The sequence below is a fragment of the Mesocricetus auratus genome, unplaced genomic scaffold (assembly GCF_017639785.1).
Source record: "Mesocricetus auratus isolate SY011 unplaced genomic scaffold, BCM_Maur_2.0 Super-Scaffold_100691, whole genome shotgun sequence".
Lineage (NCBI taxonomy): Eukaryota > Metazoa > Chordata > Mammalia > Rodentia > Cricetidae > Mesocricetus > Mesocricetus auratus.
In genome coordinates, this window is record NW_024429267.1 from 14,986,180 (window position 1) to 15,013,059 (window position 26,880).

The 26,880-nt window shown below is 45.5% G+C and overlaps 1 protein-coding gene across 1 annotated transcript; it reads left to right on the forward strand.

Moving 5' to 3' along the window:
* The first annotated feature begins 170 nt into the window (after positions 1–170).
* On the forward strand, positions 171–25,748 carry Leo1 (LEO1 homolog, Paf1/RNA polymerase II complex component). Its single transcript, XM_040739887.1, has 12 exons — positions 171–352; positions 4,191–4,955; positions 7,318–7,422; positions 10,399–10,493; positions 11,305–11,450; positions 12,618–12,702; positions 14,813–14,907; positions 15,360–15,494; positions 16,408–16,543; positions 18,110–18,296; positions 20,341–20,438; positions 25,509–25,748. The coding sequence occupies exons 1-12, from the start codon at positions 295–297 to the stop codon at positions 25,608–25,610; spliced, it is 2,007 nt and encodes a 668-aa protein (XP_040595821.1). The 5' UTR covers positions 171–294; the 3' UTR covers positions 25,611–25,748.
* Positions 25,749–26,880: the final 1,132 nt, after the last annotated feature.

Sequence of the window (26,880 nt, forward strand, 5' to 3'; positions counted from 1 at the left end):
GCGTCTGCCTACCCAGCTCAAGGATTAAAGGCGTGAGGTTTCCATGGAGGCCCGCTGCAGCTGACAGGTCCTAAAGGAGTGTGCCCCGCACCCCAAGCTCTGCAAAGCCCGCACGCAGCCCAGCCGGCGAGCTTAGACACTCCGGAGGCGGAGCCCGCCGACTGCACGCGGAAACTGGGTCACAGAAGCAAAGTAGGCCTTTGTGCGGGTCTTTACGACACTGTCGTGTGCGGTCGGCTCCGGCCGTAAAGTAGGCTCGACTCGTCCAGGCCAAGGCCGCGGACCCGAGCTGCCATGGCGGATATGGAGGATCTTTTCGGGAGCGAAGCTGAGAGCGAGGCGGAGCGCAAAGGTGCGGCGGACGGGCGGGCGGGCTCCTCGGACGGGCGCACGGGGTGCCGAGTTGCTTTCCAGCCGGAGGCACGCCGCCGGGCACCGTGGTGTCCCCACGCTCTTGCCCAGCGCCCCCTGCATGCCCGGCGGTGCCAGCCTCTCCCGGGAGACCGGCGCGGAGCCTGAGCCTCGAGGGCCAGGGTCCAGCCTGGGCTCGTGGGGCGGGGGGAGCAGTCCGAGGACGTACGGGCTGTGCCCCGCTGTGCACACCTGGCCGCCGGAGGGGTGGCCGTGAGTTAAGTGGAGACCTGTTCCATGTTCGTCGGGCCTGATGAAGCCCTCCCGAGTTGAAGCTGTGAGATGATGGGGGCTGCAGATGCCCACGAAGCAGCCCGGGGGCATCAGGGTGGAGCTGTCTAGAAGGACTGCGCGCGGGAGACGAGGGCCTTTGGAGAGCCGCTCCGGAAAACCTTCCCTTGTCTGTGATGTAAGAATGGGGAAGCTTGTGGGGGTGATTGGAGAGAAGTGACAGATGAGTTGGTGATGAATGAATGAATGAATGAATGATGTGATGCATGGAGGCATTTCCAGCACAGGGCTGTGAATATTTGAATTTGAGATATGAATAGAAGTAATTTGGAACGAGGAAAGATCCAAGACCAACTTTAGAATTCTTGCAGCCTTCCAGGCCCAAATTAGCCTGTATAAATGTCCTTTTCCTTGTCCCCTCCCAATTTTCATCAACTCCAGTTTATATGTAATTACTGTAGTGAAGAGAGCAGTAGGTAAAAGGACAGGGAGCTGAATTCTGCTGTGAGAGCTCTAATCAGGATAGGCCTGGAATATCTCTGCAAATTACCATCCCGCAACTTTTGCTAGTAGTTTTTCTCCTTGTTTATTCTTGTCTCTTCGAGGCACAGTTCTATGTAAACCTTCCTATGACTTCCATAAGGTTTTCATTTCATTCATCCAATAAATAACGACCCCTATAATTTTTGAGCTACCATGCTACTAGCTTAGTGCTTTTTTGATGCACAGTTGAAGAGACGAATTGGTTAGTGAAATGCACCCTGTGGTGCTTTCTTGTAGCAACACGAGACATAGGAAAGTGGTGTGTAGAGATGATTACAATTCTAAGCCTTTTTTCCCTACCTTTTCTTCCTCTTTTTTTGGGGGGGGGTTTCGAGACAGGGTTTCTTTGTAGCTTTGGAGGCTGTCCTGGAACTTGCTCTGTAGACCAGGCTGGCCTGGAACTCACAGAGATCTGCCTGCCTCTGCCTCCCGAGTGCTGAGATTAAAGGCTTGTGCCACCACTGCCCAGCCTTTTCTTCCTTTTTGAAACTTCCTTTAAGGTCATTACATTTTCTTCTTTGATTTACCTCCAGGTCTGGGTGCTGCCCTTGACGATGGCACTTTCTGGAAGTTGGGATGGATGTGCTAGGGTACTTGAAGGGCCTGCCTGCTTGTCTGCCTTCCCTCCTCTTGCCTTTCCTTTTCTCCCTTTCTTCGCAGGAGCTGCTGTGTGTGTTGCCTTTGCTGTCTTTATATTCCTGGTCCTCCTGCCTCTGTGAGTGCTGGTGGTGTTACATGTATGTACCTCCACTCCGAGCTGTTTCATATTTTTTTCATTTCTAATGTGAGTCCATCTTGTGTCTTGTTGCTATCCTGCAGCTAATATATTAGCTGTAATGGTTTTTGTGGCTTTTAGGGGTTTCTACATATGAAATCATGCCATCATGATTAGAGGCAGTTTTTACTGTTTCTTTCTCTTACCTATGTATTTTACTTGCTCTGGCTAGCACTTTCCTTATAATATTGAATGGGAGTTGCAAAAGTATATATTGTTCTTGCTGGGAGTTGGTGGCGCATGCCTTTAATCCCAGCACCCGGGAGAGATGAAAGCGGATCTCTATGAGTTCAAGAGCCTGGTCTACAAGAGCTAGTTTCAGGACAGCCTCCAAAGCCACAGAGAAACCCTGTCTCGAAAAACAAAACAAAACAAACAAACAAACAAAAAGTATATGTTGTTCTTGACCTTAGAAGGAATGTATCTAGGTTTCTAGTTTTTTTTTTTTTTTTTTTTTTTGGTTTTTACGAGACAGGGTTTCTCTGTATTGTTTTGGAGGCTGTCGGTCCAGCCTGGCCTCGAACTCACAGAGATCCGCCTGCCTCTGCCTCCCGAGTGCTGGGATTAAAGACGTGCGCCACCACCGCCCGGCGGTTTCTAGTATTTTTAATAATCATTGTTTCTGTAAGGCCAATAATGACATCCCCACTTCCATTTCTGACTTAAGTAATTTGAGTCTTGTATGTTTTTCTTGGACAATCTGCCTAAAAGTTTAATTTTGTTAGTTTTTAAAGAATAAACTTTTAGCCAGGCTTGATGGTGCTTCCTTGTAATCTTAACACTCAAAAGACAAGAGGCAGGAGCTATATGATGGGAAAACAAATAAGCCCACCAACTTCTTGTTTTATTGATTCTCTACTGTTTTTCAATTTTATTTTCTTTGTTATTCCCTTGCTGCTGCTGTTTTGGACTTCCTTTTCTTACTTTGATTTTTTTTTGAGACAGGGTTTCTCTGTGTAGCCCTGGCTGTCCCAGAACTCACTCTGTAGACCAGGTTAGCATGGCACTCACAGAGATCCACCTGCCTGCCTCTGCCTCCCAAGTGCTGGGATTAAAGGCTTGTCCCACCACCACCTGGTGGCTTTTGCCTTTGTAGTTTCTGATGAAAAATAAGCTATCATCCTTATAGAGGATACCTTGTATGAGACAATCCTGCAGTTTTCGTGATTCTTTGATAACTTGATGATATGTTTAGGTATGGATCCCTTTAAGTTTTTTCCAGTGTGGTATTCATTGAACTTTGTGGATGTGTAGATTCATCAAATTTGGGTCATTATTTCTTTAGCTATTATTATCTTATAGGATTCCATAGTGCATATGGGGTATACTTGATGGTACCTTATACAGTATTTTTCCTTTTTTGGGGGTGGGGTGGGGCGTTTTTCAAGACAGGGTTTCTCTGTATTGTTTTGGAGACTGTCCTAGAACTCACTCTGTAGACCTGGCTGTCCTAGAACTCAGAGATCCACCTGCTTCTGCCTTCCTAGTGCTGGGATCAAAGGTGTGCACCACCACCAATGGCTTTTTTTTTAAAGCTCTGTTCATTTTTCTTCTTTTCCTGCTGTATTTCGGGTTCCAAATGGTACCAGTGCCAGAAATGTAGAATTGTTTACTTATTTGTGTAGATGAACTAGGTCTGGGGGTGGGACTGGGTAAGGTAAGACATGAGGAGGTCCATTTTATGTGTTTATTCATCATCTATCTACCTATCTATTTATTTCAGCTCTTTCAGACAGGGTCTCATGCTGTAACCTAGGATGGCCTGGAACTTACTGTGTAGCCCAGGCTGGCCTCAGATTTGAGTTGATCCTTTTGCTTCAGCCTCCTGAGTTTCTGGGATTACAGTGAGCTGTTGTGCTTGGTTAATTTGAGTTTACAGGTGTTGGTAGTATGCTTGATTACTGGGAGTCTGCTGATTTTTCTTTTCTTTTTTCTCTTTTTTTGGTTTTTCAAGACAGGGTTTCTCTGTATTGTTTTGGAGCCCATCCTGGAACTCACTCTGTAGACCCAGGCTGGTCCCTCCCCAGTGCTGGGATTAAAGGTGTGCACCACCAACGCCCCTATTTTTCTTAACTGAGCATGCTGGTTCTTGAAACTCCTCTGCCTCTGGAGCACTGAGAAAGCTGGTCCACCAGTGTCGTCAGGGCATGTTGGCCTCTTAGCAGACTGAGGTGGACTTTCAGTTCCTTTTACTGTATTGATGGTACCTTGTGTTTGCACGATCCCACAGATTCTGATTCGGGGTCGGACTCTGACTCCGACCAGGAGAACGGTGCTTCTGGCAGCAATGCCTCTGGCAGCGAAAGTGACCAAGACGAAAGAGGTGATTCAGGACAGCCCAGTAACAAGGAACTGTTTGGAGATGACAGTGAGGAGGAGGAGGAGGGGGCCTCTCGTCACAGCGGCAGCGACAATCACTCCGAAGGGTCAGACAACAGGTCAGAGGCTTCCGAGCGATCTGACCACGAGGATAACGAGCCCTCTGATGGGGATCAGCACAGTGGCTCTGAAGCCCACAACGATGAGGATGAGGAGGGTCACAGATCAGATGACGGGAGCCATCACTCAGAGGCAGAAGGTTCCGAAAAGGCCCAGTCAGATGATGAGAAGTGGGACAGAGAAGATAAGAGTGACCAGTCGGATGATGAAAAGATGCAGAACTCTGAGGACGAGGAGCGGGAGCAAGGGTCTGATGAAGACAAGCTACAGAACTCTGACGACGACGAGGAGAAGATGCAGAACACAGACGATGAGGACCGGGCCCAGCTGTCGGATGATGACAGACAACAGCTGTCTGAGGAGGAGAAGGGGAATTCTGATGATGAACACCCTGTAGCCTCTGATAACGATGATGAGAAGCAGAACTCGGACGATGAGGACAGGCCACAGGCGTCCGATGAGGAGAAGATGCAGAACTCTGATGACGAAAGGCCACAAGCGTCGGATGAAGATCGAAGGCAGTCGGATGACGAGGAGGAGCAAGACCAGAAGTCAGGTAAGGATTCAAGGGAGCCCGTGCGGCTCAGGAGAAACATCTGGGTGCAGCCGTGCTCCCTTGTTTCTTCCTAAGGATTGTTTTAAAATCTCACTTTATGTGGATGGGTGTGTTCCCTGCGTGTGTATATATGCACCACCTGCCTGCAGTGCCCATGGATGCCAGAAGGGGGTGTTAAGTCCCCTGGAGCTGGAGTTAGAGCAGTTTGTGTCTTACCACATTGTTGCTGGGATTTGAACCCTGGTCCTCTGGGAGAGCAGCTGGTGTTTTTAACTACTGAGCCATCTCTCCATTACCTTTAGTCCCATCTTTATTATCCTGTTTTTCATTTTCGTTTTCTCCTCTTGTATCCTTTTACTTTCATCTTTTTAAACTTCAAGTCTCTTTCTGCATTCTTTCAATTTCCATTTGTTTTTACTGTCTTCCCCTTCCATTCATAAACTGGCCAGATCAGAGAAAAGTACTAAAGAGATGTATGGCGCTAGAGAAGCCAGGTGAACTGAGTTGGTTCCATATTCCTGGGTAACTAACAAGCACACAGTAACTTGATGGCATCATTGAACTATCCTGTACAGTAGTACTGAGGTATGGGTACCATGTTCCACGTTAGAATTTGTGTGTGTGTGTGTGTGTGTGTGTGTGTGTCTAATAATGGTTGGGTGTATGGATTCATGTGTCGTGGCCAGTGGGTGGAGGTCAAAGGAGAGCAGAACACAGTAACCATATAGCCTGATTTTTGTCTCTGGGTTCCCCTTTATAATTTTTGGTTAGATTGTTCAGCTCTAATCAATACATTCTTCATTTTGAATTTAAAAGTATTTTAGATTTTGTAGTATATAAGTTGCCCCACTTAGGTTGAAGTCTTTCTGAAGTGGTATATGAATTGCTTCGTTTCTGTAGGTGATTGGACATGTTAAATTACAGTTTGGTTCTATCCCGAGAAGCTTAAGTGCAAAGGGAGATTTGCTCCTGTAATATCTCACGAGGGGGATTCAGAACCACGTTTGGACATCTTTTTAGAAGAGGGCAGGGTATTTCCTAATATGAGTATAAATCTGCATCGACTGCATGGGGCTCCTTAGTATTTAGTAACTAGTTCAGAATAGGATTCTTCATGAGGGTATCAGAATTTTAAGACTCATGTAATACTGGCAGACTAATTCAAGAACGGATCAGAGAGAATCCTCTTCTGTGTTTAGTGTGAGACAAGGTCTTACATAGCCCGGACTGTCTCTGCCTCCCAAGTGCTGGGATTACAAGCTTGTGCCACTACACTCAGCTCTTCATGAAGTTTTTAAGGGAAATAATTATACCATCTGGAAAATAGTCATAGATTTCTCTCTTTCTCACAGTTTTGCCTTTCTTGTATAATGTGTCTATAATCATAAATTTCAATACTGTTTTTCTCATCTCAATCAAAAGTTTTCTGTTTTAGAAATCCAGGTTCTTAAAAAATAATAATTCTTTGGAGACAGGTTTGAAGACAGGATCTTGTAGTTTAATATAGGCTAGCTGTGGGCTCATAATCCTACGGTCATGGTTCAGCTATTTTTAAAGATTAATACATGGTCCAGCACTTGGGAGGTGAATGCAAGTAGATCTCTGTGAGTTCAAGGCTAGCCTGGCCTACATAACAAGTTCCAGCCAGGGTACAAAGTCTTTACCTATCCTGTCTTTTAAAAACCAAAGTGTAAGAATGTGTATCTGTGTGTGTGTGTGTGTGTGTGTGTGTGTGTGGTAAGGTTGACTTTGTATTGTTTGTTTTGGAGACAGAGTCTCTCTGTATATCCCTGGTCAGCCTGGAATTGACTGCATAGCCCAGGCTAACCTTGAGTTTGCTGCCCTTCTGCCTCTGCTTCTGAACTGTCAGTATTACAGGCCTGCACTGCCACACCTGGCTTTATTTCCCCATTGTATTTTTTTTCTGTGATGGGCCTTGGCCATGCTAGACACACACTCTTATGATTGAGTTTACCTGCACCCTTTTGTTTGTGTGCAGGTTAATTAGTGTTGGCATGTTTGTAGATTTATGCAGTGACCACCATCATGATACGAGACAGCATGAGACACGTTTTATAGCCACATCCCTTGCCTGTACCTAACCTCATCAGCTGCTGATCTGTTCTATCACTTGCTTTTGTCTCCTTGTGTCCCGGTCTCATTAGTTCAGGATCACAAGCAGCTGTCTCTGCTAGGCTCGGTTCTTCTTGGATTTAGCATACTGCGTTTTATACCGATACAAATTGTTACATGTGTCATCCTTTTCTGTTCATTGCTGAGCTGGGTTACATTGCACGAATGTTGCAGTTTCTCTGTAAAGGTTGGGTGTGCTTATGCACGCTTTCTAATTCTGCTCTTTTAGAGTCTGCCCGAGGCAGTGACAGTGAAGATGAAGTTTTACGAATGAAGCGCAAGAATGCAATTCCATCTGATTCGGAAGCGGACAGTGACACCGAGGTGCCCAAAGGTAGCCCTGTTTCTTTTGTACCCATGTCTAGCTCATAACTCTGTGCTTTTAACTGTGGTGTACACACACACCTCGAGACTGCATGACTCACAGAAGGCTGTATGTATGTGCTCAGTGTACTCTGCAGCTCACACAGTTAAGAACCTGTTTCTTTTTTCTTTTTCTTTTTTTTTTTTTTAAGGATTTCTTTTTATTTACTTATTTTTATTACATATAGTGTTCTGTCTGCATGTATGCCTACATGCCTGAAGAGGGTACCAGATCTCCTGATAGATGGTTGTGAGCCACCATGTGGCTGCTGGGAATTGAACTCAGGACCTCTGGAAGAGCAGTCAGTGCTCTTAACCTCCGAGCCATCTCTCCAGCCCCCAAGAACCTGTTTCTTTGTTTGCAGTTTGAGTGGCTTTATGTGGGGTGGGGGGAGGAGCTGAGCCTCTGGTCAGTTTGGAAGTGACACTGTTCTTCCTTCTCAATAATAAGGATAGTCCTGAACTGACTGCCCGTACTGTTCTCAGTCTTTAACAACTTAATATTAGATGAAGGAGTGGTCTTTGACTGGGTTACACGAAGAACTCATTTAAATAAATGCAGGTTACGCTTGTCGTAATGGTGGGGATGTGCATGTTCATCTCTGTAACCTGTTTGTGAATGGCAGATGGCCACACGGAGAAGATGCTAGTATGAAAATTACAGCAGTCCAGATGGGTGGTGGTGGTGTACAACTTTAATCCCAGCACTTGGGAGGCAGAGGCAGGTGGATATCAAGTGAGTTTTAGGCTGGCCTGGTCTACAAATAGAGTTGCAGGACATCCAGGACAAAGAAACCCTGTCTTGAAGAAACAGAAAAAAACAGCAGACACAATTGTGATAGATGCCTGGCTATATCCAGCTGTTAGTATGCTGCATGGTAATTAGGCATCACTCCAAAGGTTCAAGAAAAATTATCTTAAGGAACACAGTAACTAAGGCAGACATTTAGAGGGCCAACTCTAGAGAAAAGGAATGCTAAACAGAATATCAAACTCTGATAGCATATTTATTAACATAAGGCTGCAAAGACATTCATGATCTATCCATGTACCTAATGAGGTTTTTCTTTTCCCTCTACTCCAATCCACTCCTTTTCTGTTTCTATGACTGACTTTTCTGTCAACCTTCACAATAAACTTTAATGAATTCTTCTGTTCTCACATGACACATATTTTGCTTCAGAATGTCTCTTTGCTGTCCTGGATTTGTATGATGTTATGCCATTCTATTCACTATAATACTATGCCTAATCATTCTTCTATTCTGCCTAAGCATAATTCCTATCTGTTTTCTACTTCCAGGACATTTTTTATTTATAATGACATAACCTGAGAGTTGGAGTGTTTATCTATTTTCTTAATGGGATTATGTACCTTATAATGTAGCATTCAAAATGTATTAAATGAATGAGATGAGAAAACAATAAGATCATTAGGGTGTTGACATTCTCTGTATCAACCAGCTGAAAAATCTTAACTCATCTTAATCTTTTTAAGGGTATTAAATAAGTTTGCATTCCAAAAAAAAGAATATCAAACTCTGGGCTTTACCTAAATGCTTAGTAGTTCCATGAGTGCACTTTGGGATCAGATGACCTGCTGTGTTTGGTCCATCAGATTCCTTGCTAGTGTTTTAAGATATACAGTGGGGTGATGCAGATCCTCTTACAGAGTTGTGAGAATTAGGTGGGCTGTTTCATCTTGCTAACTGATGTTTTTTTTGTTTTGTTTTGTTGTTGTTGTTTTTTTTTTTTTCAAGACAGGGTTTCTCTGTATTGTTTTGGAGCCTGTCCTGGAACTTGCTTGGTAGACTAGGCTGGTCTTGAACTCACAGAGATCCACCTGCCTCTGCCTCCCTAGTGCTGGGATTTTTTTTTTTTTTTTTGGTTTTTCGAGACAGGGTTTCTCTGTATTGTTTTGGAGGTTGTCCTGGAACTCGCTCTATAGACCAGGCTGGCCTCGAACTCACAGAGATCCGCCTGCCTCTGCCTCCCGAGTGCTGGGATTAAAGGCGTGCACCACCAATACCCGGCTACTGATGCTTTCTGAGGCTCTGCTGTATACTGTGACTGTTCTAGGCACTGGGAGGATAGCCATGTTTGAACTTGCCACCCGGTACCTAGGCGTGCAGGTTGATGAGACACGTAAAAGATGGGATATGAGCTAAGAAGGGAAGGCTGAGGGAGCAGGTGGGCACGGCTGTGTTCCCATTTTATCATATAATGAACTTCAGTACTCTGGTCACCTTTGCCTTGCTGTCCAGCGATTTTGTTCTTTCACATCTCTGTAACTCAGTATCGTAGTTTTATCCTAGATGGTATCTTTACCAGGAATCCCAACTTCTGCAATCTCAGTTTTAAATAGATGGCTCTCTGACCACTCTCTGTCTTTCTGTTTCCTTGCTGTTTTTTTTTTTTGTTTGTTTGTTTTTTGTTTTTTGTTTTTTCGAGACAGGGTTTCTCTGTGGCTTTGGAGGCTGTCCTGGAACTCAGTCTGTAGACCAGGCTGGCCTCGAACTCACAGAGATCCGCCTGCCTCTGCCTCCCGAGTGCTGGGATTAAAGGCATGCGCCACCAACGCCCGGCCTTTCCTTGCTGTTTTGATGGGTGCCTCAGTGATGTTCTGCTGTGAGGGTGGGGACTGGTTAGACACAGATATGAACTCTGACATAGAATGTGTTAGCCCACATTTGAGGGCCTAGCATGGGAGAAACAGCTGGTTCCTGGACAATCAGGGAAGACAGAAGAAGGATTCAGAGATGGAGGGAGGAAAAGGAGCCTCCTGTGCTTGTGCCCATCTCTGTGCACGCCTGTCATGGTGCCTGTCTCTCTGCACACATGCTACAGACTTAGTTTTGGGCCATTCCCTGGAGCTGGTCCAGAGCTTTTGGGGGATATTAAAGTGAAGAACTGGTGTTAACACTGTACTTTTTCCTTCTGCACTGAAGACAATAATGGAACCATGGATCTGTTTGGAGGTGCAGATGACATATCTTCAGGGAGTGATGGAGAAGATAAGCCCCCTACTCCAGGACAGCCTGTGGTAAGTCAGAATCCTAGTGTGAGCTGGCCCGTACTCCAGTGAGACAGTCTCAGAAGTAAAGGAGAGGAAGTTGCTAACTGAATCCTTGTGTGAGAGGACACTGAGGAGTTGGCCTCCTGCAGGAGTAGGTGTGGCTGGGGCTCACATGACATGGTGCTGTGCCCACGGGTTGAGATTACAAGGACCTGGCATTTGAGAACCTTAATTGTTTTTCTTATTCTTGCAAATAAATGTGTGCTGTCAGGACCTCTGGAAGAGCAGCCAGTGCTTTTAACCTCTGAGCCATCTTTCCAGCACCTCGTTCCTTTCTTTTTAATTTTTTAAAGTTTAGTTTTGGAAACAGAGTCTTGCTATGTAACCCAGGCTGATCTCAGACTCACCAGGTGGTGACAATCTTCTCTGATGCCATTGGAGTGTCTGCATAGGTGCTGACTGATTGAACTTTTCTGTCAGTGCTCTGTACTGGCACAGCCAGCCTTGTTTCTCCTGAGATGTTCTGCAGATAGATGAATAGTGTTGAGGACTGAGAGTGCATTAGCCCTAAGATAATATCTCAATGTGGTTCTTACTGGACATGGAGGCTCATGCTTATAATCCCGTACTTGGAAGGCTGAAGCAGAAGTACTTCTGTAAGTTCTAGGACATCCTGGGTGACAGAGTGAGACACTGTCTTAAATGAAACAAAGAACAAAATAAAAACCACAAAGAAGATAATAATAAAAACCAAACTCCCTTGAGTAATAAAATGTGGAGCTCTAACTGGACTGACACCTGGTCCCCACAGCTCTAACCTTCTGCCTTCTTGCACTAGGATGAAAACGGCTTGCCTCAGGACCAGCAGGAGGAGGAACCAATACCTGAGACCAGAATAGAAGTAGAAATCCCCAAAGTAAACACTGACTTAGGAAATGACTTATATTTTGTTAAACTGCCCAACTTCCTCAGTGTAGAGCCCAGGTAAGGAAATCAAGATGTCTTCTGGGTGTTGGCTAGAAATATGTGGCTATTAACCAGGTGGTGGTGGTGCACACCTTTGATCCCAGCACTCAGGAAACAGAGGCAGGTGGATCTCTGTGAGATAGAGGCCAGCCTGGTCTACAAAGTTTCAGGACAGCCAAGGGCTGTTACACAGAGAAACCCTGTCTCAAAAAGAAAAGAAAAGAATTATGTGGGTATATGTGAATGTGTTTTGCTTTTTTTCATTGTATTGATTAACACATGTCTGAAAAAGTAAATCAAGCATCCTGCTACAAAAAGCATGGCCTAGTGTTTAGGGAGACTCCCTGATTGTGACTGCTGTTAGCAATTTGATACTCTTATGAATGAGGGGACACCAAGTCTCCAAGATACTTAGGAACTCTTATGAATGAGGGGACACCAAGTCTCCAAGATATTTAGTAACTCTTGAAGTGAGAAGTGGTGAGGTCCTCTGTAGCAGCCTGTCACGCTAGAAAGCTAATGGTGAAGCAGGGCTGATGGGGATCCTGAGTTAACACTCAAGTCTTGGGTAATCTTCATGTCCCCCATCCAAGGAAAACGATGTAAGCAGCTACAGTGTATGTGGTCTTTTCTTTGGAAGACTTCTATAATATGAGAAGATTTTTCCTTTAAACATTGTCTCACTATGTAACCCTGGCTGGACTGGACTCACAGATCTGCCTGCCTCTGTCTCCCAAGTACTGGCGTTAAAAGTATGTACCTCCACATCTGCTATTTGCAATGTTTAACCTTGTTTATAATTTATTTCAAGTAATATGTAGCAGCATAAAAATTTACATTTTAGCTTTTTTTTTTCTTTTCTTTTCTTGGTTTTTCAAGACAGGGTTTCTCTGTGGCTTTGGAGGCTGTCCTGGAACTCGCTTGGTAGTCCAGGCTGGTCTCGAACTCACAGAGATCCGCCTGCCTCTGCCTCCCGAGTGCTGGGATTAAAGGCGTGCGCCACCAACGCCTGGCCACATTTTAGCATATTTTGAATACTTTCAAGTTGAGCTTCAAACTATTTTTGAGCATTGTGGATTTTAAAGTTCTGATTTTTGATATAATGGGTTGTGATAACTGTAACTACATCATGGCAGTGCTCTTTATGAAAAAGGATTAATATCTTATTTTAAAAACACCTTGTAGGCCTTTTGATCCTCAGTATTATGAGGATGAATTTGAAGATGAAGAGATGCTGGACGAAGAAGGGAGAACCAGGTTAAAACTGAAGGTACCATGCAGTCTTTGCTTCCCTTTTATAGAGTGAATCTGGGGACGTTAAGCTAAACCTTGAGCTCTGAAGATCGTTTTTGGGTCCCATGTTCTACCAGCCAGATTAACCATATGTTGTCTCAGAATCCTTTTGGTGCTGGGGATTGAACCCTGGTCCTCTACATACTCTTCATGGAGCTGCTGCATCTTCGGTCCCTGCCATGCTACCTGGGGACTAAACCTAGACCCTTGTAGTTTAGGCTTTTTTTTTATTTTTTATTTAAGGCAGTCTTATGTAGCCCAGGTTGGTCTTAAACACATGACCTTCCTACCTCTGCCTCTTGAATGCTGGGATTACAGGTGTGAGCCAGCATGCTTGACTGGAGGTTGAGCTTCTGCATTCCCTGCACCATCCTCACCACATGCGACAGCTTCTTAAGTATCTACGTAACATTGGTGAAGCTGGTCCCTGTCTAAGGACACAGGTGTCTAGAGTTGTCAGTGACCGTTGTGGAAATGCAGATCAAGTAAGAAGGAGGGGATGAAAATGCCAGTAATTTGCATACAACTGCTAGGGTTAGACTGCTGGATGCTTTGGACTTTTCATTTGCTCCGCCCCCACCATCTTTGTGCTGCTGGCTCATTTAGCAATATTATTTGCTCGGAATGTGTGTATATTGGTTTACAATTGGCAGCATTAATTTCTCATGACCATTTAATGCCTCTGACATTTTTTTTGCTGCTTTTCATTATTTCCATCATTTATATAAATGAATGTGGTAGATCTTTACTCCTTTTGGAATTTTTCCCTTTTTTTTTTTTTTTTTTTTATTTGAGACAGGGTTTCTCTTTATTGCTTTGGAGATTGTCCTGGAACTCTCTCCGTAGATCAGGCTGGCCTCGAACTCACAGAGATCCTCCTGCCTCTGCTTCCTGAGTGCTGGGATTAAAAGTGAGTGCCACCAATGCCTGGTGGAATTTTTCCATTTTCTATCATGGTGCAGCAATAAATATCAGTATACTCACGATGCACTCCAGTGTGGCCATCATAGTTTAAACATCAGCATTTGCTCTAAAATCTCAAGTGCTTCCGAGTAAAGTGTCAGTGTTTGATATAGGTAGCTCTCCTTCAGACTCTTGGGGTGTGATTGGAAGTGACCCTAGATTTGTTTCTTGAGTGATGGCTGAGACAAGGTGAACAGTCGTGGAGTTTAATAGTGGCACAGTTAGTTCTTTACTGAGCCTGGAGCCAGCTGTGTGGCTCTGAGAGGTTTTGTGTCTTTAGAAGTACTTCCATGTGCTTCATTTCTATAGAAAGATCTCATAGTGTGCCCTCAATGACATCTTCCAAAGTGTCTTCTCAGCTGATGATACCTACGCTGGTTTGAATGAGAATGGCCCTCATAGGCTAACGGCTTGGTCCTCAGTTAGTGGAACTGTTTGGGGAGGTTTCAGAAGCCACATGATTCCCAGTGAGTTCTCTGCCTTGTGCTTGCTGATCCAGATGTGCTCTGAGCTGCTGTTGCAGTGTATTGTTGTCTACCTGCTGTCATACTCCCTGCAGTGCTCATGCCATGGTGGGCGTGAACTCTAACTCTGAATCTGTGAGCCCCAAATTAAATTCTTTCTTTTATAATTTGTCTTGTCATGGCATTTTATCACAGCAGTATAAAAGTCACTAAGACAATACCTACATGTTCATATATTTATATGTAGCTAACTGTTGTAGTTAGAGTTTCTGTTGCTATGATAAAACCCCATGATCAAAAACTCACTTCAGCCAGGTGTTGGTGGTGCACACCCTTAATCCCAGCACTCGGGAGGCAGAGGCAGGCAGATCTATGTGAGTTTGAGGCCAGCCTGGTCTACAGAGAGAGTTCCAGGACAGCCTCCAAAACAATACAGAGAAACCCTGTCTCAAAAAACAAAAACAAAAACAAAACCCCCCAAAAAAAACCCCAAAACTCACTTCAGCACTTATTTTTCCCCTGCTCATAATTTACCCCAAGAGGGTTCACTGCTGTCTATTTTCTGTCCTGTACCTACATAGGCTTATTCTGTGCCTGCATGTCTCTCTCTCGAGGGGAATACCACAAGTACAGTTTTCTAAGGTTTTGTGTGTTAAACAGGTAGAGAATACAATAAGATGGAGAGTGCGCCGAGATGAAGAAGGCAATGAAATTAAAGAAAGCAACGCTCGGATAGTCAAATGGTCGGATGGAAGGTGAGTGCCGCATAGCTGATGTTGAGCGCCCAGACACTGGGGAGAGAGACTGTCACGGCTCCGACCTTACTCAGGGGCCAGCTCCGCTTAGAGGCTCCACTCCTTGTGATTGCAGAGAAACCTGAGAGACGTGATAGCTGGAGGGTGTTAGGGCTGGTGGGAGACAATAACTTAATGTGAGTGTAGAATCTTAAGCCCCCGCCAGCCCCATTGAATACTACTCACGGCGGCGGGAAGAAAAGTGTCCTTCACTGGGAACACGGTAGAGGCGGGGCCTGAACCAAAGCAGGTGCGACTTCAGGAAGTCATTTTTTCATCATGGTGTCTTTCCTGCATTTTGTATAAAGAGGGAAAACAGTGGTCAGATCACGTTTTCAGGAAAGTAAAACTGGAGAGTGAAAACCTTTAGATTTTTACATGCAAAGCGTTTTTTTTTCCCCCTTTCTCTCCAGCATGTCCCTGCATTTGGGGAATGAAGTGTTTGATGTGTACAAAGCCCCACTGCAGGGTGACCACAACCATCTTTTCATAAGACAAGGTACTGGGCTGCAGGGACAGGCCGTCTTCAAAACGAAGCTCACCTTCAGGTAAGTGCTCTTGGTAATGCCATCCGTTTTTTGATGCCTGGTCTCTACAGCACAGTCCAGGAGCTAGTTCTAGCTTCTGGAGGCTGAGACTTTTGTCAAGGACAGCAGAGGCCGCTTTCTCAGGAGTCAGGTCCTTCCAACAGGCTTTCGAGAGGCTGTGATGTAAAGAAATGTTGTTGTGTCAGTTCTAGTGACTGCTGTCCCTCCAGGAGAGCTGAAGTGCTGGTGTCACCCTCCATTTTCATTAAATTTGACCTGGAGACAAACTGATAATTAGTGCTGTGTGTGCTACTTTGAGAGGAAGGCGCTGAGCTGGGGGATGTGAATACTGGGTTGCCCACTGTCTAGGGCCGTCGCATCCAGACCTTTGTGGGAATGTGTTCCCCTGGCAAACCGGAAACCCTGGGCACTGGTGAGGGCTCCGTGCTTTTTTCTTGAAGATAAACAGACCCCCTTCCTGGGTGACACTTAACCTCTAGGGAGCACAGATTTTCAGAATTGTAAAGCTTAAACTAGGCTTTGGGATCTGGCCTGTGTCTGTTTCTCCTCGTGTGACCTTGGACAGCTTTCATTTTGTGGGATCATCTCATGGGGTAGCTGTGACAAGTCAGATGCAGGGTGACGTGCAAAACACAGTGTCTGTCCGTCAGCACTGCTTGAGGCTGGCTGTCTCCTGCCTCTGGTGGTCATGCTATACAAGCCACCTTCACCCCAGCTTTCTCTTTTCCACTTTTCTGGTCCCATTGGGCTAGAGAAAGGAAAATCCAGTCTTCCAAGTAGAATATTCGGTTTAGTGGTCTTGCCCATTTCTTTGAATAGGAGGTAGCTGCTGTCTTTGTGTTTTTTGTGATGTGGGTATCACTGGCTCACAAATATATTGATAAACTGGGGAGTTTCTGTTCATTTTCCACAGACCTCACTCTACAGACAGTGCCACACACAGGAAGATGACCCTGTCGCTTGCAGACAGATGTTCAAAGACACAGAAGATTAGAATCTTACCCATGGCCGGTCGTGACCCTGAGTGCCAGCGCACAGAGATGATTAAGGTATGTTGGGTAGAAGTCATTGGGGAATAGTTTTGAGTATTAAGAACAGACTGTAGGAGCTAAAGAGAGGGCTCAGCAGTTAGAGCACTGACTGCCGTTCCAGAGAGAGGACCCGTGTTCAATTCCCAGCACCCACATGGCAGCTCACCACTGTCTGTATCTCCAGTTCCAGGGGACCCGACACCCTCACCCAGACATACATGCAGGCATATAAAATTAAAAAAAAAAAAGAAAAGAAAAGAAAAAGAACAGATTGTAGCCAGGCGGTGGTGGTGTACACCTTTAATCCCAGCACTTGGGAGGCAGGGGCAGGTGGCTCTCTGTGAGTGTGAGGCAGGCATGCTCTACAGGAGCGAGTTCCAGGACAGCCAGGGCTATACAGAGAAACCCTGTCTTAAGAAAAACAAGCAAACAAAAAGAACAGATTACCCAAACCATGTGTTCTTCTGTTTATTATCTCTGGTTTGGACTTACCTTCCTTCTTCCGGTGACATGGGCTAGGTTGATTTCCTAAGCACTTATTAAGTGAAGAGATGTGGGGATGGTGATAAAATAGATGCAAGCTGTTGGGTTGTCCACAAAACTGGCCCTGAAATACCTGAGTTTGGGGCTGGAGAGATGGCTCAGAAGTGAAGAACACTGGCTGCTCTTCCGGAGGTCCTGAGCTCACAACCAGCTGTACTGAGGTCTGGTGTCCTCTTCTGGCCTGCAGGTATACATGGAGTGCTGTATACATAATAAATAAATAGTCTTAAAAAAAAGAAATGCCTGAGTTTTCACATATCAAATATCACCACTAAGTCATCCACACTAGTTATCCTGTCAGAACTCAGTCAGCAGACTAAGGAGGCGGTTCAGTAGTGAGATTGAAGACAACCTACAGCAGGGTCTTGCAGAGTTTTGTTTCATCGTGCTGAGAATTAAACCTAGGGCCTTAGTCATTCTTGGGTTGTGAGTTCTGGGCCAGCCAGGTGTATGCTAAGATCTTGCTAGAAAAGCAAGGCAAGAAATTTATTTTACTTAAGCCTAACGAGCCACGTTTAATCCCCACCCACATGGTGGAAGGATAAAACCAGCTCCCATAAGCTGGCCTCTGACCTGCCGGCCCCCGAAACTAAGTAAATAAAATTAATTAAAAATTTTTTTGGCTGGGCGGAGGTGTAGCACGCCTTTAATCCCAGCACTGGGGAGGCAGATGCAGGCAGATCTCTGTGAATTTGAGATCAGCCTGGTCTCCAAGAGCTAGTTCAAGGCAGCCTCCAAACCACAGAGAAACCCTGTCTCAAAAAGCAAAACAAAAACAAACCAAATATTTGGAGGCTAGAAAGTCCAAGAACAAGCGAACGGCAGCTGGTGAGGGGCTTCCTGCTGCACTCCAGCGGGTTGGAAACCATGGTGATGCGGAGAGCACAAGCTGGCTTCTGTACCGGCCAGTCTCATAACAGCCCATCAGTCCATTAGTTTACCAGTCAATCCGTGAATTAACTAGCTAGGGATTGAGTTTCCCGCACATGAAATTGGGGTCACTTTCAAACCATAGCAACTGGTTTATTTGCTTTCTTACAGAAAGAGGAAGAGCGCCTGAGGGCCTCCATTAGGAGGGAGTCGCAGCAGCGCCGGATGAGGGAGAAACAGCACCAGCGGGGGCTGAGCGCTAGCTACCTGGAGCCTGACCGCTATGATGAGGAGGAGGAAGGGGAGGAGTCCATCAGCCTGGCAGCCATTAAAAACAGATACAAAGGGGGCATTAGAGGTGAGTGTGTGTCACCTTACTCATGAGCTTGCTGCCGGCCATTGGACATCTTAGAGTCATGGTGACTGAGTGTCTCCTGCCAGGTGTCGGTGATGAAGTCATTGTTTGAGGCCGTCCCGGAAGGGTAGGACCTTTGTGGTCTTTCAGGTGTTTTGTTTTTGGAGGCTTTCCTCGGATGGGTCTCTCTTGCTTGTCTCCTGGGCTTCGGGGTTATAGGCATGACACCACATCAGACCCCTTGCAAATTTACCTCTCGACCTTCTGCTGATTCCCAGGTTGAAAGGTGGATGGTTTTTGTTTTAAGAAAGGGCCTTATTCTAGTCTAGGTCGTCCTCACTTTCAAGCAATCCTCCTGCCTCAGCTTCTCTAGTGCTGGTGTTCCAGGCATAAACCACCATACTCAGCTAAGTAGCCAGTTATCAAGAAATGCAGTTCCGGGGAACACACGGGCTTTCTCTAAGTGTGCTCTGCAGATGCCCTCCTCCCGGGGCTGCTTTCCAGGTGCGTTGCATTTATTCAGTGCGAACTGGATCCCACACAAGCACGAGATACTACAGTGTTCTGATATATTTGCTCTTATTGATGAAACTAATGGCTCACAGCTGTCTGTAACTCTAGGAAATCAAATGCCCTCTTTTGGCCTCTGCAAGCACTAGGCCCACAAATGGTATGCAGACATGCATGTAGACAAAACATCTGCACATTAAATAAAACCAGTAATGTATTAAAAAAAGAAAAGAAAAGCAGACTCTGAAGTAGCCTGGATTCCTGAAATTCCAGTCTCAACTTCCTGAGTATAGATTACAGGCATGTATCACCGTGCCCAGCTAGTTCTGCCACTTTTTACCAGAGTGACCTTTGAAAAGCTCCGTAACCTCTGTGAACTTCTCCTGTGTGAAGTGAAACCGTTGGCTAATGGTACCCAGAACATGAGCTGAGGCCTGAACAAGGAGTGCATCTGCTGCTAATGCCAGTGTGCAGTAATGGATGTGCCTGAAGCCACTTTGCTCACCTCATCCGCTCTGAGCAAGTAACCTCTCATTTCTGACTGCCACTTGCCTTGTCTGTAAAGTGAGAAATGAGGTCTGCTGATGCTTTGGATTGTGTGTGGCCCTGGGTATAAAACTCAGGGCTTAATGCATGTTAGGGAGCTGCTGTACCGCTAGACTTCACCCAGCCTCTCCCTGGTTCATGCTGACAGAGCTTCGGAAACCATGTATAAACCATATAAACCATAGTGTGAGGATGTGGATGGATGCATCCTGGATTTGTCGGCCGAGTGATAAGTTTTATAGACACCTAAATTCCCCTTTATCTGACTTTTCTTGCAGGACTACATTTGGTCAGTTGACCTGTTATATCTTACCTATTTAGAGGACTCAGTACAGCGGCCTTCTTCATTTTGCCAATGCAATCTTAATTGCAACATCCTATCAGAGATGCATTCAAGGATTAGGGTATTTAACATTCAACTCACTAGAGATTAAAACCGTGTAGCTGAGTTCAGTGGTTTCCTGCACAGTATAGTGCTCACCTAGCAAGGATGTAGGGATCTGGGAAGGCATTATATTTGGAAAAAATAGGTTTGGTTCATTTTAACATATTTAAAGCTATGAGAAAGTTAAACTGGGGAGGCTCAGTTGCTAAAGCATTTGCCACAAAAGCGTGAGGACTGGAGCTCAGGTCCCCGAACCTGTGTGATCTGGGGACCTGTAATTCAGTTTTGGAAGGTAGAGGCAGGAAATTCCCAGAGGAAGCCAGCTAGTGAGACTGGCCATTATGGTGAGCTCTGGGTTTACAGGAAGACCCTGTCTCACTGAGTAAGATGGAAAAACAACTGAGGATGACTCCTGATGCCAACCTCAGGCCTCCACATACAACATGCATCACACACATTCAAGAAAATGGAACAAATACAAATTATTTTGTTCCTCAGTGGAAAATGTACAGAGAGAAGAGAACTGAAGGTATTTATTGGAAGGAAATTTCAGAAACGAATAGATTACTGTCTGAAAATGATTCAGTCTAATTCCTTCATTTTCAGAGGAACGCGCTAGAATCTACTCCTCAGACAGTGATGAGGGCTCTGAAGAAGACAAGGCTCAAAGATTGCTCAAAGCAAAGAAACTCAACAGTGATGAGGTAAGCTGCATGTACTGAATTCTGGGTTACCTTATACTTAGGGCTTGATTCCTGGGATGACAAGGAGCCCTGAGGCACATACAAATGAGTTCTCCATGAAGGTCCTCAGTCCACAAGCTGCATGGGGTAAGACCCACATTTGTGTAAACACTCACTCCATTCATGAGGCCCTGCCTTTGTCCTGCTTACTGTTGTGTGACAAAAATTTTCCCTGGGGAGACAAAAGTCTACTCACCTCAGGTAGGGAGCTCATGACAGACAAGTACGGATACCACCAAAGTCTAGTTTGGTGACCCAGTACGTTCTTGGGGATTACTTACAGGAGTATGAGTGAGGGGGTTACTTACATGATCAGAAATGACTCAAAGACAGCTGTTTCACGAAGCCCCACCCAGTATGGTAGCAGCTCATAGAAGCTAGGAACTTGAGCACATTGCTCAGCCTGTAGGCAGCTCAACAGGTGGGAGAGTGTCCTTTCCAGGTTCTAAAATTCTTCCAGCAGCTCTGCTGGTTTCCGCTTTTTCCTGCCAGCTGGTCTGGTCTCAGAGTCTTCTCTGGCTTGTCTGAGTCCTGGCAGCTCTGTTCATCTCAGTCTTTGTCACTTAGCTTCACTTCATCTTGAGTAGGACTCCTAGCTTTTAAAGATTTGTTTTTATTTTAAAGAGTGTGTCTCTGCATTTGTGCACATGTATATGGGTGCCCGCAGGGGCTGGCGTTACAGGTTTGTAAGCACCTGACATGGGTTTTGGGAACCAAACTTGGGTCCTTTGCTAGAGCCGCACACGCTGTTACCCCTGAGCCTTCTCTCCAGCCCCCCCACAGGAATTTTTGATGCCTCTATTGATTCATTTCTCCAAAGATGATTTTTGGGCTTGGGTTTGAGTTTTGAAGTCGCATGTAGTTCAGGCCTTGAACTCACTGTGTAGTGTGGCCAACTTGAATTCCTGATCCTCCTGCTAGTGCTGAGATTACAGGTGCGCACAACCAGCCTGCCTGACTTGTATATATCTCTGCAAGGTACCCTGGGTATTAGCTGCCCAGGACCCCCTGAAGCTGCGTTCTCAGACTGAGATCTTGCTGATTTGGCTGTGAAGTCCTACAACCAGGTTTGATCTGTGAATCCCACACAGTGGAAGGAGAGGGCTGACAACCAGATTGACTTCTGACCTCTGCACACATGCTGTGGTACATATGTACCCCCCTCCCCACACACACACTCAATACTAATAAATACTCTCTGTAAGCTTGCAGACTCCTGACTCAGAGAAACTGTGCTAGACTTATATCCTGGTCCTTTTTTACAGGAAAGGCTTTTGGCCCTTGTCTCCTGTCCTTCCCCATTACAAGTCATAAAGGCCAGTGTTCATGACCATAGTTGAGTGTCTTTGAGAAGAGCCTGCTTCAGTGTCCTGCTTTTCTTTGCCTTCCTGCTTTTGCTTAGTTTTGGCCTCTGATGATGCTTTTATTTTATTTTACCCATCATTATTCCCTGTTTTCAGTGAGAGGGCTGTTCTAAGTACCGGTCTGCCATATGCAGGAAATGGATTCCTGTTTTGCTTTTGAGCTATTTTAATTGTTTTGGGATTTTATGAACTCTTTTCTCATGTGAAGCAAAATTATGTTCTCAGGTTAAAGTTGATTACCACATTTAATATTTCGTGATTTTCTTGGGAGTAGTTTGCTATGGACAGAATTTGTTAACATTATTCTGCAGCATATTTGTTGTGAATGAAAAGAAAGAACATCTTAATAGTGCGTTTACAGTGTGATGAACAGTTGGCCAATGGGGCTCTCATCCAAGCAGATGCTTAATCCTTGGCAAGTGGCAAGCAGAACCGTGAAAATTGAGAGGTGTCATGGAACTATTTAGTCCTCGTAACAGATATGCCTGTCAGCCCCTCCTGCGGCTGGCGAGGCTGAGACAGTGCAAGCCTTCCAAGTCTCTCTTACAGAAGCTTCTCTTCCTAGTTGGTCCTCCCAGCACTCTCTCAGAGTCTTGTACCCTCCCCACCCTTCCTGACAGCAGGTGTTTTGCCTCTGCCTCCAAGCCTTTTGATGCTGCCTGTTGCTATCGCTGAGGCTTAGGTCCTGCCCGTGCGGACAGTGAAGAACTGAGAGGCACCTCCTGCTCTGTTTTCTACAATAACCCAACCCCCACCCCACCCAAATTCCAGAAACCTATGCTTCTAAGATGTGGGGAGCTTTCCAGTGTCAGGATACCCACATCAGGAGCCACCGCTATGCCAGAACCAGCTTTGAGGGTAAGGGTAAGTCTATGCAGGAGGCTACAGAGTGAGTTCCAGGCCAGCTGTGCTGTCTGAGACCCTGTCCTTGAAAGCAGAGGTGAAAAGAAAAGACTGTCATCATGTTGAGTTTGGATGCTGCCCAAACTTGCTAGTTCCCATTTGCATTGCCCTGGGGCAAATCAGCTCACTTCCCCAGCATGGCTTATACTTGCTGCCTTGGAAAGTTACTGTACTGTAGTAAGTACAGATAGGAGTGTGGGCACAAAATGACATCTAGCTAGACAGGAAATGCTGCCTGGCTTTCCCAGCCTAAATGGAGAGCAATGTAAAGGAGAGTGCTTTATCCAACTCCTCCATTTTTACAAGTAAAACCTATAGAAAACTTCATCTTCTTCCTTCAAAGATAGTGAAACAGAGTCGGGACTGTCTGTTGGCTCACTGTTCCCTGAGGGCCTAGGAAAGTTAAAAGATTCAGATGGAACTTATAAACAAAGCGGGAGAGGTCCAACTTCTTTTTTAGCAACAGGCTGCCCGCTGAGAAGGGTTAGTTAGAAGGGCCTGGTCCTCTCTCTCCTCTTCGGCCTCTCCTTTTGGAACCCACTAGCAGCCCTGCCTGTGTCACTGCTCGTGTCTGTTAGAACCTGTGGTCATGACTGCATTGTCAAGTATTAGTTCAGTCTTAATGTTTTTACTGTTTCTCTGATGTTGGCACAGGGATGTGTGTTTCAGCTTTGTTCAGTAAGGCAGCATTCTGCATGCCTAATTTCATGAAATAAGGTCTTCCTGAAGGCTCCGTTGTAGATCTGGGGAGTCCTGTGCTGTGCTTGCTTGTAACTTCTGGGGAGTCAGTCTTGGCAGGCTTACCACTGCTCTCTTTGCCCCTGAACTGGACTCGTCACTGTTTAGACTTCATCTGGAGAGCCCTGACCTCAGGCTACTGCTGGACCTTGTTTTAGAAAAATGGTCATGCATGTTTAGAAGTGCCATGGCAGTTCTTTCTACTACTCAAATCTAGTCTCTACCATTAAGGAATTTTAGAGCTAGACACCAAACACTGTTTATGTGCAAGCATGTAATGTGTTTGCAGGATTCTGCAGCAGGAAGTGAAGTCAGTGTTGCCTTTGCTGAAGGAGCTAGAGAGGACTTCAGTTTGCTCTAGGCTGGGGAGTGGGGAAGGAGGTGGCTTGCCACATCCTGGGGGCAAGAGCCTTCCATTATTGTTAACTGGGCTCACTTCACTGACACCAGCTGAGGTGTACATAGAGGAGGACTTTCATGTCCTTGGATGGGTTCATAGTTTTCTTGAACCACCCAGTGGTACTCAACTTCCAGTCTATAGGAATATGTTTTGGATAAAAAGGCCAGAAACAAGTGTTGGCTGTCATCTTGTTCTCAGAGGGCCAGCCAAGGAGGTCAGGAAAAACATGGGCATGCCAGGTTGCATTTTGTATCTCGAAACATTCTGTGGCCTTCCCCAACTAACTTTCAAGCTGTTTGTCTGTCCACTGAAGTTGTTTTTGTGGTGCTAGTAACCTGGCGCAGGGTCTCACTCATCCTGAGCAAGCAGCCTGCCTCCGGGCTATGTAATCAGCATCATCATTCTTTTACTTTGGTGAGGGGGTTGGTTTGTGACAACTCTGAAGTGTTGGCCAGTGTCAGAGTTTATTGATGGAGTGTTGACTTAAATGTGAAGCTGAATTCTGCCTGTCAAAGTTGTTTCCTAGCAAACTTCCTGAGTTATATTCCTACTGGAGGGATGTGCAGGATAAGTTTAAGTCATTTTAATAGATTCTCTGCTTGTATATATAGGCCTTTGATGTCTTTAAATATTTTCTCAAAAACCTTTATGATGTGGGTTTTTAGTATATCCAAACAAAAGTTATTTTAAAAAATTGGCACTTGGGCGTTGGTGGAGCACGCCTTTAATCCCAGCACTCGGGAGGCAGAGGCAGGTGGATCTCTGTGAGTTCGAGGCCAACCTGGTCTACAGAGTGAATTTCAGGACAACTTCCAAAGCCACAGAGATACCCTGTCTCGAAGAAAAGAAAAAAAGAAAAAAAAAATGGCACTTAGTAAAATAATATATTTTAGGAGGAAAAGGAGAGATACTGTTGATGAAGTACCTGATCATGGGGAAATGTTCATCCGGACAAATGAACCATTTTAGATTGAGTCTGGGGGGGGGAGTGTGTGGGGGTGGGGGAGTGTATGTGGGTATATTTGGGGCGGAGAAAGGGAGGGAGAGAGGGGTTCTGTGTATGAGAGACATAGAGAAAGAGGAGAGAGCATGTGTGTTTGGGTGTATGTGTGCCATACCTGATGAGTCATCTTGCTGGCCCAAATAACCCTTGTTTGAGTCTTCACCTTTTCTAGGGCAGATCCCATTGCTCATGTCCTTATGGCTTTTTTGTGCCTCCAGTGGTTTCCTTGTACAAGACAATTTGCTGAGCTTGAACTCTGCAAAGTTGTCTTTTTATTTCTTTTTTACTGTTTGTTTGTTTGTTTGTTTGAGAGAGTTCCACTTGTAGACCTGGCTGGGCTGGAACTCACTCTGTAGACCAAGCTTGTCTGTACCTCACAGAGATCCACCTGACTATGCCTCCCAAGTGCTGGAACCAAGCACGTACCACCATGCCCTGATTTTTTTTTTGTAAAAATATGCACAGGGGCCATGCTAATCTTCCTGTATCATTCTAATTTTTAGTATATGTGCTGCCAAAGCAAGCACCTGCAAGATTTGTTTAGTAAAGAATGGGTCAACTCAGATAAACTTCCCTAGAAGTGTTTTTTGACATTGAGACTGAAAGGTATTTTTGTTGTTTAGGAAGGAGAGTCTTCTGGAAAGAGGAAAGCTGAAGATGATGATAAAGCAAATAAAAAGCACAAGAAGTATGTGATCAGTGATGAAGAAGAAGAGGATGACTGAAGTACAAACTGTGAATGCATTTTATATATTTATTGTACAGCTTGTCTATAAATACGATGTAAACATGAGTTATTTTGATTCAGATTAATTGATTTGTGTTTGTGAAAATTTAATTGTAATAAAACATTTAAAAGCAAACCCCTATGCTTAAGAAATCTGCTTTTCAGGGGGGGAGGGAGCAAGTTGATTTTGCAAGCATCTTACAGAGTCCAGGTTCAGTGAATTTCTGCTGCTCTGCCGCCCCATCCTCTCATCCCACACAAAGAAGCCTCCAGGGCAAGACAGAGCAAGGCGCTCTCCTCTCACACAGAGTTCGTAGAGTACAGGGACCTCGCCCCCCAGTAATTCGTTTCCTTGGTCTGCCCTAACAGAAGATCGCAAAGTTGGTTGGCTTAAAACAGTTAAACTGGGCTAGAGAGATGACTCAGCAGCTAAGAGCACTGGCTGCTCTTCCAGAGACCAGGATTTGGTTCCCAGCACCCACACAGCGGCTCACAACCACCTGTGATCTCTATCCCAGGGGTTCCTGTGTCCTCTCCTGGTCTCCTTGGGCACCGGACATGCACATAGTGCGCAGACATACATGCTGGCCAAACACCCAAATTCATAAAATTAAAAACTGTAGGAATACACTCTCAGGCTTCAGGAGACGAAGGTCTGAAGTAAAGGAGAGTGCGGAGCCACACTACCTCCCAGAGCCTCCCTCTCCGTTTCTTCAGCTTTGGCTTGTGGTGGTGAGACACCCCTGCATGCTGTCAACATCCGTGCTTTCCCGGGCGCCTGTCCCAGGTCTTTAAACCACGCTCTGTCGTCAAGAACAGAACCCATAGCGCCAATCCAAACCAACCTGTCCCCATTTTAACTGACTATCTGCAGAAACCTATCCCAGGCAAAGTCAAATTCAAAGAAAAATCCTGCATCACCATCACAACTCTTTCCTATCTTAAAATGTAAGTTCTTGTATATTTTGTGGCTTACTGAGTTGGAACTCCCGTGCCTAGCATTAGAACCCTTACTTGCTTCCATCCTTCCTAAGGCAATGTGTGCCCGTGTGTGTCCCCCCCCCAATGTGGAAGCCCATTTGTGATGCTGTGCTCGCCTTTACCAGCCAGGCCCTGTTGGGGGCGCCATAGGGAGACTGCGAGGCTGGATAGCGAAGGAGAGACTTGCTCCTTCCTGTTTGCTCCTGGGGGCTTCAGGGGGCTTCCTGTTGGCTTGGAGTTTCTGTGAGGGGTCCACCATCAGTTCTTCACCTCAGGAGCGGCAGTTC